Here is a 14,747-nt window from a genome sequence, read left to right as displayed (position 1 = left end):
AACTGTACATTCTACCAGAGTTATATACCAAACATATATTTGCCGAAATACGTATTATATCTCGTTAAAGTAAGACATATACGACTTACTTATTGTGAGGAGCAGATGAGTTAATTCAAAATAAACGTGTCGCCGTTTCTCAGAGTCCGTTTGACCTCTGACCTGGATCACGAGCGCACACGTGGTCAGCCAGCGGCTTCTAGAATAGTAATTATTATTATTATTATTATTATTATTATTATTATTATTATTATTATTATTGATGTTGTTGTAGCTTTTCACATTTTTTCATAAACGTCCAGGATAGCACTTCTCTGGGTGATGCAATGAGACACAGCCCGGCCTTAAACCTGGCTGCAGCTTTCATGTCCCTCTATTTGAGTTTGTTGTGTTTATTTTACATTGCATGTGTTATTATAAGCGCAGGTTGTTTGGCTTGACATCTTATTACCTTATTTTCTGTGCACTATAGTGAAGATCTGCAGTAGAAGTGTCTGACACTTTTCCTATCAATCACACTGGCAGGGGACATGGACTTCATTCATTAAGTCATGTATCTACCGGTGTAGGTTTGAGATGAACTCTTCTGTTTTAAGCAATTGTGCAATAATAATACTAATCTTGTGATGTGAACGTCTTCTGTTGTCTCCTTATTAAGATTACATTAATTAAGTCTTGACAATAAATAACTCTGTTTAGTTCCTCTCTAAAGGGCGATTTTCCTCACGGTCAAATCAGTATCAGTATCAGCCAAATCAACCCAACTGAGCTCTTAATTACTTAATTGAACCTCCAATTGAACTGTTAGTGCAATTAAGGGTTCAATTAAGCAAATGAGAGAGAGGGCTCAGTTTGAAGGAAGCCCAGCAGGGGGCACTCCAGCACCGGTTTGGGAACCCCTGTCGTAAAGTATTTCAGTGCCTCCCAGAAAAGCTCTGTCAATCAGAATCAATTGAGTTGTAGCAGGTGGCTGATTTGAGCAAACTGTGCGAAGTATAATGTGCCACTAGAAAACGCATTTGTTTCCTGCGAGTGTTGTTTATTTTCTCCAGTATTCAAGGTTCAAAACTTTTAAATGGAATTCATATTTATCAGGTAGAATGCACAGTTATATTGCGTTCAGAGGGAGAGTAAGTGTTGGATTCATTTCCCCCAGGAGCACTTTGCTAACGCTTCTGACTTCTGCAGGTTTGCTTTACTCGCAAGCTGTTTGGCTGTCCGCCCGTGCAGCGTACGCGCAGGTCCACTTTCTGGTGAGAAAAGCTGCACATTTGTGTCCAAAGTAAATCTTTTAATCCGCAAAAGCCTGTGCATGACCCAAAGGCCATGCTAACCGCTGGCGACACAATGGCGACCGGGGTTAGTTTTTGCCTATTTGTTTGCCATTGTTTGAACTTCGTGGGTTGCGTTTTTTTTTTTTTTTTTTGGTGTTGCAATGGTATACGTTTGATTTATGAAACCTTGCAATATTAATCCTGATCCTCCTTGGCCGTGTGGTAAAGACGCATGTTTGGGAACAGCTGCCGGAAACATTGTATCGTATTGTTGCGCATTGTGACGTTGCCGCGCTGTCTGTTGCAGATCACCTCCAAGGACGGTGCCGGACTGACTCTCTTCACATCCGAATCGCTAAGGGATTCATGGAAGCGCACAATGTCACCGTGTCTGTTGAAGGTGGGGAGACACCCTCCTTTACTGCAAGTCCCAGGCTGTAAAAGCGCCTCGGTTTTAATGATTGCACTGTCAAAGGATGCTGTTGAATAGGGCTTGTGGTTATGACTGTGGTTTGGCAGTGATGTGTGAATCCGCAGGGCCAGCAACTGGGTTATGTCTGATGCATTGATGTGTTGTTACAGAATGCAGTGTCGGGTTAGGTCAGTGGGTGTCAACAAGCCTCTCATTTCAGTCTGTGTCCATTCTGCAGAATGGCCAATTATGCATGGGTTAAGGACACAGAAAAAGTGAATTATAGATTAAGTAAAGGGCTTTTCATTGAACTGATATATATCCACAATGTTACATTTTTAAGTGCATTTGACCTACTTTTGTCTAAGACAGACCTCCTTTATCAATTCAGCATGCTATTTTTTTTCCCATTACAGACAAAAATGCACTCGCTCATCCGCTCGGTCCCTCCCTGGATGCTAAATGTGGGTATAAACAGCGGAGGAACTACAGAGGAGATCTGGAAGTCACGGTTTCTCTCATGGCCTGTCACGTGTATTTAGAGGTAGGGGTCGGAGGGGATTTGGTAGCTGGGGGCAATGGAGCAGGTGTTCCATTATGACAATTTAAGTAGAAGTCTTATTCCTTCAACTGCCTTACTCTTTTGTTTGTATCTGTTAATATGCTAAGATCTTAAACCAAGTGGTCCAAGTATATCATAATCCTAATCTATAACATTCTAAATCCCAACTAAAGACCTACTTCCTTGAGTTGGCATTTAAATGGACTGCGATGCATGTGTGTGTGGCAGACTATAACAAGCTTGGTCTCCCCCTCCCTCCCCCCCAGCAGCAAAAAGAGCGCCTTGTGTTCAATATGGCAGTGACCTACGTCCCCAGGGACGCCTCCAGCCCCCCCACCACGGAGGTCTTCTCCTTCTCCTGTCACCAAAGGCTGGGAAGCGCCCGACGCCGAGTGCTCTGTGAAGAGAAGTACATAGAGGTATCCCAGAATCCTCCACTCCCTTGACATGGGCTGCCAATTGAAGCAAGGGGACCGGTTTTCCACAATCTGATGGTTTTGTATCCACACAAGTGTTGTTCACTCAAGTTTCTTTTGTGACTTCTCAAGCTTGAAGTCATTTTTTCCAATTGCTGGGAGATTGTGCTTTCTTTTACCGCCTTTGAGCCACTTGCACCAGTAGATGGCGGTGTTGCTCAAGGGATTTTACAACTGTCCATTAACATGTTTTGGTTGTATAGAAAAGGGCAAATCTTGGCTGTACGAGCTTGAGCTGTCTGTATACATGCTTAAATAGGCATATAGTAAAGTGTAGTTTGCATTTTCACTTTTCCAGGTGTCCCTCAACATTGATGTCCCCTTTCATTATTCTACGGTAAGTTGGAGGAGCTCCAGAAATTCCTTGCACGTTATCCCCTGAAGTAAAGCACACTCACGTGGACATGTTTGTATCCCCAGTGTTGAGAGTGAATAAGAATGGACGTTTGTGTCCCTCCAGCCTGTCATTGCTTCGGCTGTGTTTCTAGGGGCAGCACAAGAAGGCCGGAGCCGCCGCCGCCAGCCGCTGGTATTTCGACATTCGCTACCCCGATGGCAGTACGGTGACCAGGGACCAGAAGTGGGTGTGGTCCCACGGCATCGGGGTGAACACGGAGAACATGGGCGGCTGGATCACTCTCAGGGTTCCCCACGGCAGCCCCATCGTCCGCAGGAAGGTGAGGGAGGGGGAGGTTGATTGGTCTTCCTCACTGGACTGTACCTTTTGGAGTCCTGGTACTGATTTTAGTTCAGTTGTCTTGCATATTATAGGTTATTGCACTTTTACTACTGATTTTAGTTTGTTTTTAATGGCACTAATGCTGTATAGAGAACTTAATCACAAGTAATGTTATAGTGAAGTGCTTTTCTGTTTCAGAAAGAGCATCTGCTCGTAAATTAAAAAAAATAATAATAAAGGTTGCATGTGCGATTATTCCACAAGTTATGGCCTTCTATTCATACATTAGGAGTTCAATTCAGTCGGGTCCATCTGTTCACGAACTTCTGGAGGTGACAGTTTTGAAGAGGTCATGAATCCAATCAGAAGGATGGAGAGACTTAGTCTAAACTACTCCAAAGCACCTGAAAATGATTTTTAACCCAAATCTGGTTCAGTGGAAACCTTCCCTTTGATTTCCTCCAGCTCTTGAAACCTTAATTCAAAGATTTACTATTTGCTAAAACCTGTGTTTCTGACCATCAAAGATCCCAGTCTTGACCGCACCCTTGTCAGGTGACCGCACTCGATTCTCTACACTTGATGGTACCCTGTATTGCTCCATCGAAAGTGACAAATCGGTACAGCACTGGACTGCTTCTCCATTCAAGAAGACAACTGTGCACAGTATTTTTATCCTTCTGAGGCCCTGACTGTCTTTGTAGGATTACCATGGTTATCCCACCCTGGGTTATAACGTGGTGGCCAAACACGAGGAGTTGCTGACTGGACTGCGCTACAACCTGAGTGCGGTCTGTCCCATAGGTGAGCCTCGCCCCTCTCCACCCTGCAGCTCCTGAATCGCAGTGCGCTGTCCTCGCTTTGCACCCTCGTACTGACCGGTCATTGTGTCCCACAGTCAAGGTGAGCTGCGAGGGCAACAACGTGACTGTGGCCGCCGTCTCCCTGCGGCTCCCTGGCCGAGCGTCCAATACAGAGAACCTGGCCCTCCGCCTGCAGTTGGACGGCTTGTCTCTGTCCCAGGAGGACACCCTGTCCAGGGGATACTCCCTCCAGCTGCGGGACAAGGAGCTCCGGGCTTCCTTCGGCGTCTTGGCCAACCCCCTGGTCAGAGAGGTGAGTGCATACGGGGATCTTGAGCAACTCTCTTGCCCACAATCCCTCTGCCCTGCACTTCTCTGCAGAACTGTGGCCAGTCCAGGATTTCACTCCAGCTACCCACTGAATTATTTCACTCTGCTTTACTTTCCATGTTCTCCTCTCTTGCTCTGTGAACCTGAAGCAGCTGTGTGAATTATTCATGGCTGCATCCTTAGCCTGGTTTGCCTCCCCTCTCTCCTTCCTATCTGAGAAGCTGTCCCTAGGACAAACCGTTTGAAGGAGTGGGCCTTGTTTTTGTCGCTGCAGGGCTCTAGAGTGATGAACAGACACCAGCTGTCTCTGGTCCACGTGTGGAGGGACCGAACAGACCAGCGCAATACCAAAGCGGTCATCTTTGTGCCCGGGCACACGTGTAGTCCCCAGCCCCCGGAGGCGGTGTTCACAGGCAGGTCCACCGACGCACCCATTGGGACAGGCCGCAGCCTGGTCCAGCACCACTAAAATGATGGATAATGTGGGTTAAGGTGCCGCCTCTGTTTCTTGTCCCCTCCCCCAGATAGATGCGTATCTAGTATCTTCAGGATGCTATATTACAATACGGTGGCATCTTAGTTCTAGACTTCTAACCGTAACTCAAGCACTTTTCTTAAAGCCGAATGTTTGAACGTGATGTTAATGCACCGGCGGATGTTGCACAGCTGGGGACACCAAGCTTTTTCACTCTGTACTGTAGAAGCCACTTCTGAAGGTGAGAATGTAAATGATTTCCCTTCGGAGTTCTTCTGAGGAGCGGACTCTTTCTCTGGAAGCCACCAGTGTCTTTGGTGTTTTGACACCAGGGACTTTCAAGTGCCGCAGATTCCCTTCGTGACAGATTCTAGGTTAGTGCTGTCTAGCTTCTGATGACTATGACTTATCTTATCCCTGGCAAAGGACAAAGTAAAAGGCTGTAATATAGGGCCTATGCTGCTTGAGGGTAGATTTAATAATTGTAAAAATGCAAAACCTCATGCCATCCCTTTTTTTAAATTGGGCTGATACGTTTATCAAAAACAGTATTGCATCAAAACGTGGTGCTTGTTGAAATGCCTATATCCTTGCTCTTGAAGGAAACCGTCTAATGGCTAATGGTCTTAAAACCATTTGACTGTGCTGTAAAAGACAGTGGGAAGTTTAATTTATTGGCTTATATATACTTTTTCTTTCCAAACCTTCATAGAGTGTAAGGGAAAATCAGTCCAGACATATTTGCAGTGTGATTCCTCTGGCAGTCAGCATTTTGAGTCTTGGATGCCCTTCCCTCATTTTTAAGAGCTTCATAAAGGATAACGAGGGCGCAAGAAGAATGGCTTTAATCATTTCTCGCCCCCCCGAGAGCTGCTGAAATAAGCTCTGCGCACAGGGAGGAGACGCGGGGATTAATATAAAAATCCCTGCAGGCCTTTATGAGTGGTGTAAAAAGCTCAGACACTAAATCTTGCAGAAGCAGACTTGCCTCCTTCTGATTTTTCTGAAGAGGTTGTCTATCTTGGCTGCTGTATTTCACTAACCTAGAGTATGTTTATCTTTTTATTTTGTTTCTTCCTTCTGTGTAACAAACTACCACGGTTTAAATCAGCACATGAAAACATTTCCCCAGTGCTGATTGTGCAACACTGATTTCCTTCCCCTCCACCGTTTACCGTTCTCATCAGAAGTGTCATCCAGACCAATAAAATCCCAAATCAAAGCAAACCAGCCATAGGAATGAGCAATAGATGTTCATACATTAAAATCAGCAGACCAATAGATTTTTATTGGACAATATCAGGCTGTGTAGGTGTGGCAGCCTCCGCAATCTTGGCTCTCCAGTGTTGTCTGCGCCTTGAGTGACGCACTGACTGCTGCTTTCTGCCCGTCTCTTGCAGTCAAGGTCAAGAAGAACGGGTTCAACATCACGTACGGCCCGGTCCCTAAAGACTACACCCTCTCCGCCCTCTCCATCGATGGCGTCCTCTTCCAGTCCGTCGAGGACCTGCCCTGGGGCGTCACTGTCCGGCTCGTCCAGCACCCGTACTTCCTGTACGTCCGGATCTTGGCCCGTTTCGGGAGCCGCTTGGTGCCTCGCAAGGTGAGCACGGTTTGGTTTTTAGTGCTACGTGGGTCCGCCGTTTGCAGGGTCTTTATAGTCTTTTCTGTCCTGTATGGTTTTGAAGGAACCTCTTCCGTGAGCAGGGGGACGTTTGTAGAACTCCCATCCCTGCCTTGATTTTGAGCAATGTCTTCCTGTGAACTCCCTCTACCCCCAAAGCAGTTGATTTATATAAATCCTTCTTGTCCTCCGTTTTTGTTTCTCTCCCCCCTGTTGCTTTGCAATGTGCTGTGATGCATTTCAGATAATGGGTAAAAGTACAAGACTTTATCTTCCCTTAGTATCCACTGCCTACATCAAAACATCAGTTTTCTTCCCATGGTTTCTGCACAAGCACTCTGAGACACTGGCTGTGTTTTAAATGCCGTTAAATGAATTATGACAATACTTTCACTGTCATTACTTATTTAAGGTGCTTATGACTAGTTCTAGTTTTATGTTTTTTTTCCCCCAATATAAATTGAACAAAAACTGACTAAAGGTAAAGGTTCAAAGCAGGACTTGTTAAAGGAATCTAGTACTGGCCAAAACCCTTTTGTTGCTAGCTAGCATGTAAACACAGCCACTGATTGGCTCCCTGAAAGCATCTGTGTGACCCTTCACAAGGACATTGCACCACTTACTTCCCATCTGTTGCGAAGTGTGCTGTGAATATACCTGCCTGAACCTGACTGTTGCTCTCTCTCCCAGTATGTCGGTGGCTTTACCTCCCAGTACTCTGTGTGTCCCGCGCTCATTTTCAAGACCGCTGAGGGCAAGGAGGAGATCGTCGAGGAGAAGGAGCCCTACAATTTCAGTCGAGAGGATATCGGTGAGCCCAGACTGGGAATCTGTCTGCTTGACCTCCGAACAAGTGCCTCTGTTTCTGCAGGGGCCTGGGGTTGTGGGATGGACTAAACCCAGACCAGTCTCCTGTACTGACTATGATTCTGAGGTTTTAAACACTTCTTTCTTTGCCTTTCCTATGTCCAATGCCTGATTCCATGGAAAAGCCAACAAAACAAAAATGCTCAAAGATTTTTGCAATCTTAAGCTGAACCGGTCATTCAGCCTGTGGAATTTAAATTTGGAAGATCCCGAGCTATTCCCTGGTTTTATAGGGTTCCCTGCTGTAGAGAAAAACATTAGCCTCTTTTGAGGCTTATTTCTCCGAGTGGCAGACTTCTTTGCTCCACATTGGCCTCGGTTCAATGCGTGAACATTGCAAATCGGGCAGGTTATTTTTTATTTTTTTGTTTAGATATTTTTGTGCATTCTGCTTTGAGGGGTCTTGCTCAGGCTTGTGTTTGCAGGAGACTTTAACAAGCGTAGGGAGTTTCAAAGCCCTGCAATATTAAAATCCGCCTTCTGCCTAGTTCAGGAGGCCAGTGCTACCAGATAGACAGACAGGTTTATGATTTGGGGGCACGTTTGACAGTTGTCTGAGATGCCCGTTTTAATATGGCATTATACCATTCCTATATTAGTTTATCTACGATGGCCCGAGCTCTGTTGTGTGTCTCTGTCCCAGTCCTCCCCGTGCTGGAGGGGTTCTGCGGGAACGGCAGCGTGTGTTTCAACGTGACCCGAGGCAACGCGGACAACTTCTGGAGCTTCCACATTTGGGACGCCCCCTTCCTGGTGAACCAGGCTGCGCAGCGCGGCCACTCCTACACCAGCCGCAAGACGCGTTTGGTCTTCTGCGTCAGCGTCGACTCGCCCGACCTGCTGCATCAGGTGCTCGTCTGCTCTAGAGAGTTGGTATATCTAACCCTGTGTCTTCCAAGCTGAACGCCTGCAGTGTTCGAGAGCATGACCTCCTCGCTGCAGGCAAATGCGCTGCCTATTAAACCCGATGTGTGTGTGTGTGAGTGTGAGAGAGATAAGAATCCGAGCAATGGTGGGGAAAAATTTAATCGGTTAATTTTAGACTTTGTGCCACAGGCCCTTGTACAAATCTTGGTGAAGAAGCAGAAATGTAAAACTGGAGGGAGGGAGTGAGTTTGAAGAGGTGCAGGCTTACAAGACGAGCAGCCAGAGATGTGTGGGTGAAATGGGTGTCGTTTCTGTCCTTCATGTTTTTCCCGTCTGTGGCTGCGCTATTTCAGAGAGTGACACCAGGCCGGCGGACGCTGCTGCTGGCCGTGTCGTTCCGGGACCGAGCGAAGGGAGGCGTAATGGTGTCGGCGCGGCAATCCTGCACCTTCCCTTCTGCGGGGGAGCTGGGTAAGGCCCGACCCTTCTGCGCTTCTGCTTGGTGTCTCTCGCTTTGCCCAGCTGCCTTGAGTCTCGTGGTCCCCTCTGCCCCACAGAGTGCACGGAGGAGGGGCTGCTCAAAGCGAGCGGTCTGCGACTGGCCGCGTCCCCCTCGGCCGCCCTGGAGCAGCTGACAGTGCGTGACCCCAAGTGTGGCCCCTCGGAGGTCTCCCGGGGTCTCGTCTCTTTCTCCTTCCCCGTCAACACCTGTGGAACCACAGAGAAGGTGGGCGAGTCCCCTGTGCCCGTGGTTTTCCATCTATCCATAGCGTTATTACCTCTGAACTTAAACCTAACCCTAAAACGCATCTGCACAGACTTTTATTGGACTATTCAGTATTTCTGTTAGGCTGCTGTGTTCCTTTGACCTTCTCGGACACACACCGCTCAATGAATTTAGCTTGATCAGTAACCTGCAGAATTCTAGCAAAATGTGTCATTCTTGCTCTTGTAGGATTGGTTTTCTTTTCCCCTTTTGTGCTGCAGGTGCAAGGGAGGTTCGTGGAGTTCGAGAACAAGATCTCTAACCAAAAGACGCTGGATTGGACGGCCCCCGAGTACCTGAGGTTTCAGTGAGTGACTGACAGATGTATGTTTCTTGCCGAGTGTGGGAGCTGCCCTGCTTTTGGCTCTGAAAACAACGTGCCCACGCAGCCGTATTCTGAGAAACGAGGCCTGAATTAGAACCAGATGCCAATTAGAAAGGGAATTGTAATCTTGGGTGGGTGGGGGTGGGGACTAATAAAAGTTGGCTGGGCAAGGACAGTGTGGGAGATGATGGGGATCTTGCAGAGACTGGCCTGGGTTTGGGAGCGAGGCAGGATGGTACCAAGCCCTCCTGTTGTGTGGTCCACTCCCGATTTTTACGGAGAGCTGCAGAGTCTTGAACAGAAGTCTCCTTGTGCAGTGCGACCCTGCTGTGCCGCTACAGAAGAGAGGAGTTGCTCACCATGGGTCTGGTGGGCCTAATGACCCCCCGCCCACCCCTACCGGCCCGCGGCAATGGCAACCTGACCCTGCGCATGGACATCATGAGAGGTGGGTGAGCGATCGGCCCGCAGGGTTTGCCACTGATGTTGAAACGGCCACCTATCGGAGCCGGAGGAAATCCTCAGAGAGAGCCTTGCAGCTCCACACTTCTGCCATGAGTCAGCGTTCCTGTTTAGGTCTCCCCAGAGCATTCTTAATTCTCATTGCAGAAAAGTTTCTGTTGGTTGAACCTTGTTTTGAAGTTTCTTGTCTTAATTCCATCCATAAACACATTTCTGCCTCTATATTTAACCACGGCTATCGGACAGGAGGTGAGGTTTTTGTCTTTTATGCTGTGCTACATTCCTGAGGTCTGTGTCAACATCAGTCTGCCTTGAGATAACCTTTACAAGTGCTGTAAAACGAAATTATGCTAATCTAAAGAAATTACATTCACAAACACCTTTTGAATTTAAAACTGTCACGAGAGCTTCTTACCAGATGGCAATCATGTTCAAGAGGCCTCAATTCACTCTGTCCTTGGGGGGGAGAAAATGCTCTTTGGCAAGTCTTTCACTCCTACAATGACTGTTTTCTTTCTCTTTGATTGCCCTCTCTTCTCTCCCTCTGTGGTAACCTGGCCCATATTCTCCCTCTCCATGCAGACTCAACCTTCTCCTCTGCGTTCACGGCGGACGAGTTTCCAGTGGCGCGACGTCTCCGCGAGCCGGTGTTTGTCCAGGTGATGGTGGACAGCGAAGACCCCGGCCTGGAGCTCTTCCTCAGGGACTGCTGGGGCACCCTTGGCCCCCAGCCCACACACCCCATCACCTGGCCCATCATTCAGGACAGGTGCCTGCTTCATTTTTCCCTAGGAGAAGGGTCTCTGTAGGCCTGCGCTCCTAGCACACCTTGAACTGCACACAACTAAAAGGTTTAAATACCCTGCAACCACAAAGAGCAATTATCACACATCCCTGACCCATGTGAAGGATTTAGGCCTCCCAACCCTAAGGTTTCCAGCTTATCCCACCAGCCTGTTTTTGAGGACATCTGCAGGATTTGCTCAGTGTGGGACTCCAGCACTAGAGCTGCATTGAGCTTGTCTGTCTATGCTGTGTTGCAGCTGCGAGCTGCAGGAGGACGAGTACCGCACTGTGTTCCACCGCGTCCGCGCCGGCTCCACGTTGGCCTTCCCTCAGCACCACAAACGCTTCGAGGTCAAGACCTTTGCCTTCGTCAAACCCGAGACCACAAAGCTGCTCAATCACCAGGTGAGAGGGCTGGAGCCCAGCCATCTCCCATCCCATCCCATTCCATTTCCCTGGCCAGATCTCCATGCCCACCCTCCTCTCCCCTCTTTCACTGTGTCTGTATGTTTCCCTCTTGGACGGCGCAGATCTACTTCCACTGCTCTGTGATCCTGTGCGACACCGCTGCACTGAGGACCGACGAAGCCTGCAGTGGAGACTGTATACCGCACAGGCAGAGGAGAGGTGAGCCCCCAGTGCAGGGCTGCTGATGGACGGGCCCCTGCCTCTTCCCGGGACCTGCGGCAGCTTGACTCCGTGTTGACGTCTTCCGCATGTCAAAGTCATCAGTCATCAGATCCGCAGCTGCTGCAGAGGCCGATGTGCCTGCCTGTTAGTTTGCAGCTCAAACCAGAGAGTAACGAGGAAGGATTTCATCCGCATTGTAATGCAAATATAGATTGTTAATGTACGTCACCCAGTGGTCCCATTCCAGATTAAATCAAGATGGAGTACGTTTCTGTGCGATGCCTGGTGCGTGATCAATATTAATCTGGTTAAAGATGAGCCATTTATTTTTCATTAGTGTACTTGTCCTTGTTTAGGTGCCTCAATCTGTTGGCACAAAAACTTCAGCCGCTCGCCTCTCTCCCCCACTGCACTCACTGTTCCCTGTCTTCCAGGGAGGCGATCCGGGTCTGAGGCCAAACCGGGCATGGTGGTGTCGGCGGGATCCATCGAACTCCTCCCTCTGAACGGCGTTGGCAAGAATGCACTGGGTAAATCTCTGAACTCTGCCGTGTCGGGGGGGGGGAAGCTCTGGTCTCCCTTTAATCAGATGCAGGAATGGCATCACAGCCACAGAAGTCCGCTTTATTCTGTGCTGCGATTATGGAAACCAATGTACTGAAAGCTAAAGGCAGAGGCTTAAGATGATATAGGTTGCCTCTTGATCGTAATGCTCTGCAGCCATCGGTTTCGGCGTATCCAAGGACAATTTAATCCCTGTTGACGTTTAACCTTTTTTTGAGCGCTCTTCTACATAGAGAGCGTTGTCCGAGAGCTCGGATTTGTAACCCTTTTAGAAAGCGGTGTATTTTGCTGGTCACAGTGTTGCAAGTCTGTGTATCTGCAGTGGTTATAGCTGGCACAGATTCAGCTGCCAGGAATCCAGTATTCAGGGAAAGGCTGCAGTGTTACTCTTTGCCTGACCCGGTACACGTACTGAAAGTGGAAAGTTTTAACTGGAATAGTTGCTGCAGTGAATAATAAAGCAACGCATCTAAAACGAGCGCATTACTCTGTGAAAGTAAGAAGGGAAATTGCCCTGCAAACCGAGCTGCTCTGCTTAAAGACTGCCTGAAGATTTGTTCCTGGCTTGCCTTCTGCTATCCCATAAATGTCTCTCTCCGAGTGCGTTTCCCTGAAATAAAATGTTCCATTAAGATGTGGGTTTGTACAGATTGCTTCCCTCCAGGCTGTGAAACTCGGTCGCTCCAATCATATTAAAAAGGGGGGGGATGGGGAAAGGATACAACTTCAGTTTTTAATTTGACTTCAATTGTCACCTTTTGAAAGTGTGTGCATCTGCCCCGTGGGGTATAATTGGTCATTTTCTAAAGCGAAGTGAAAAGATCTGGTCTGATTTGTGTTATTAATCTTCATCCCTACGTTCACACTCGCTCTGATGCGCACGAACAGGCTTTGTGTAAATGGATTTCCTTTACTCCTTTTTAAATTAAGTGTGGGGGCTTTCAGCTGACGGATCAATCGCAATATGATCGAGCGGCACGTCCGGTCCAGGAGAGGAAAGCTCGGAGGAACTCTGTGGTATTATATCGTGCTAATCTTTTGTCAGATGCATTTTAAAATGTATTTAATTCTTGTTTTTCCAGTAAATTTTCTTTCTTCACTCTGGAATGTTCAAGGTCTTTTCTTTCCCCCCCCCCCCCAGTAACGATTGCCAACCTGGTTTAATAAACAGCCCTGTCTGTGGCCTGAGTCCGGGCTGCAGAGGGGTGTGAAATTACTGGAAGAACGCAGCTCGTAAAACCACACTAAATCAGCCTCCCACAGTCTGCAGCCTCCAGACAGAAAAGGACGTCCTAGCTGGAGTTTTTTTTTTTTTTTTTTTTTTTTTAAAGACACAACAAAAAAAAGGGTGGACTGAGAGACGGGGCTTCTAGGAAAGCGATCCAGAGAGCATAACTGACTACACATAATAGCTGGTAAAGCTTTGAACCTGATATGGGGAAACGCCAGAAACCGTCGCACTGGCAGTCCCTTCTGCTCTGTTGTGACTCGTCAGCCCGAATAAAACGATCTAGATGGCGTAACTTTTTTTTTTTTTTAAGCAAATGGACCAGTGTGACTCGTCTGTATTCGCATCTATTTAATCGCAGGTAATTTCAGACGCAGGACAATGTGGTGAAATTTAAGGACCGTGTAATTCGAATGAAGCCATTCTTTCGGCCTCCTCTGAGAGAGTCTGACCTTTTTGGAGGCGACGTCACGGACTCCGATGGAGCTGTGCTAAAATTAAATCGACGCCTACTTAACAAACAGATGTCGTCTTAATTAGCACATGATGAATTTAATTGGCGCAGGCTGATGGAGCAGAATCGGGCTCCGTGTCACCAGGAAGATGTTTTTGGACTCGACAGAGAAAAAAGTGAATTTGTGGAAGGTTGCAAAACGGAGGCTGTGGTGTTGATCTTTATTTGTATGTCGAAATCACACACTGTGCGGTCATTGCTGGAATAGTAACGATGCTGACCACTCTGTTCTCCTTGCAGATCCCAGGAGTTTGATCTGGCTGCTGTCGGCGTGCCTGGCTGCTGTCCTCTGTTTGCTGGCAGGCTTGGTCTGTCTCTGCCTGAGGCATAAAAAAAAGTGAAAAAATTGCAAATAAAAACGTGTTCGTGACCTGTAGTTTCACCTGAGAGTTTTGTTCTTTCCAGCTTGGGGTCCGGCCTCTGTCCCGTCTGCCTATCTCTTCTCTCTTCATACTGGGGAGAGAACTAGTCCCTTAGTTCCTGTGCTCAGATGCAGCACGCCTGATCTCAATCTGTGTCATGTCGGCAGGAAGCCTGTGACATGACAAAAAACAAAAGGTCACATGGCTGATTGATAACGGTGAGAAGCACTAGTTTTTGATTGCACAGTTTCTCTGCCTTTATGTGAAAGCAACACAATGTTCTACATCTGTTTAAATTCAGATTGGGTTCAGGGGTTTACGCACACACTTAGCATAAACCTCCGCAGATCTCTTCTGGATGGAGCCTGGATTTCTCAGAAGTTAGTGTAGGATCATGTGAAGCCCAGTTTTTCACTAGAGGAGACTATTTGAACCTGGTCTTCTACAGGCTATGGTTTGGGGACCACCAGCCCACTTCACCTTAGTTTGTCCTTTTTGCAACACTAAAAATGCCCCCCCCCCCATAGAAGTAGGTGAAAGATGGTAGGGATTGAAGTAATGGAGTTGTTTTGGCCTTAACTCCACGGGAATCCCCCCCAGTTGGGTAAAGCCAAGGACTTGCTACAAAGGTGGAGATGGGAGGGGCTGCGATGATCCGAGTTTAAAGGAAGAGGGAGTGTGATTGTTGCACTACGGGACCAAGCTACTGACCTAGGGAAAACATCTGTGGTGTTTACGATG

General features: G+C 47.7%; 1 protein-coding gene across 2 annotated transcripts; it reads left to right on the top strand.

The window, feature by feature from the left end:
• Positions 1-882: 882 nt before the first annotated feature.
• On the top strand, positions 883-14,020 carry LOC136753922 (uncharacterized). Of its 2 annotated transcripts, none has more exons than XM_066710313.1 (22): positions 883-1,095; positions 1,189-1,253; positions 1,582-1,674; positions 2,103-2,230; positions 2,518-2,667; positions 3,023-3,061; positions 3,213-3,401; positions 4,108-4,207; positions 4,302-4,519; positions 4,811-4,949; positions 6,412-6,614; positions 7,326-7,446; positions 8,146-8,351; positions 8,723-8,840; positions 8,927-9,096; positions 9,357-9,442; positions 9,778-9,908; positions 10,505-10,691; positions 10,966-11,113; positions 11,239-11,335; positions 11,773-11,868; positions 13,885-14,020. In XM_066710313.1, exons 1-22 carry the CDS (start codon positions 1,076-1,078, stop codon positions 13,983-13,985), a joined length of 2,805 nt encoding a protein of 934 aa, XP_066566410.1. In that variant the 5' UTR covers positions 883-1,075; the 3' UTR covers positions 13,986-14,020. The 2 variants fall into 2 exon arrangements, with proteins under 2 accessions (XP_066566410.1, XP_066566402.1); XM_066710305.1 differs by having other exon boundaries at positions 2,515-2,667.
• The last annotated feature ends 727 nt before the right edge of the window (positions 14,021-14,747 follow it).

Source organism: Amia ocellicauda, chromosome 1 (genome assembly GCF_036373705.1).
Source record: "Amia ocellicauda isolate fAmiCal2 chromosome 1, fAmiCal2.hap1, whole genome shotgun sequence".
NCBI classification, from domain to species: Eukaryota; Metazoa; Chordata; class Actinopteri; order Amiiformes; family Amiidae; genus Amia; species Amia ocellicauda.
The sequence above is the reverse complement of the archived record's forward strand: the minus strand, read 5'-3'. Positions and strand labels throughout refer to the sequence as shown.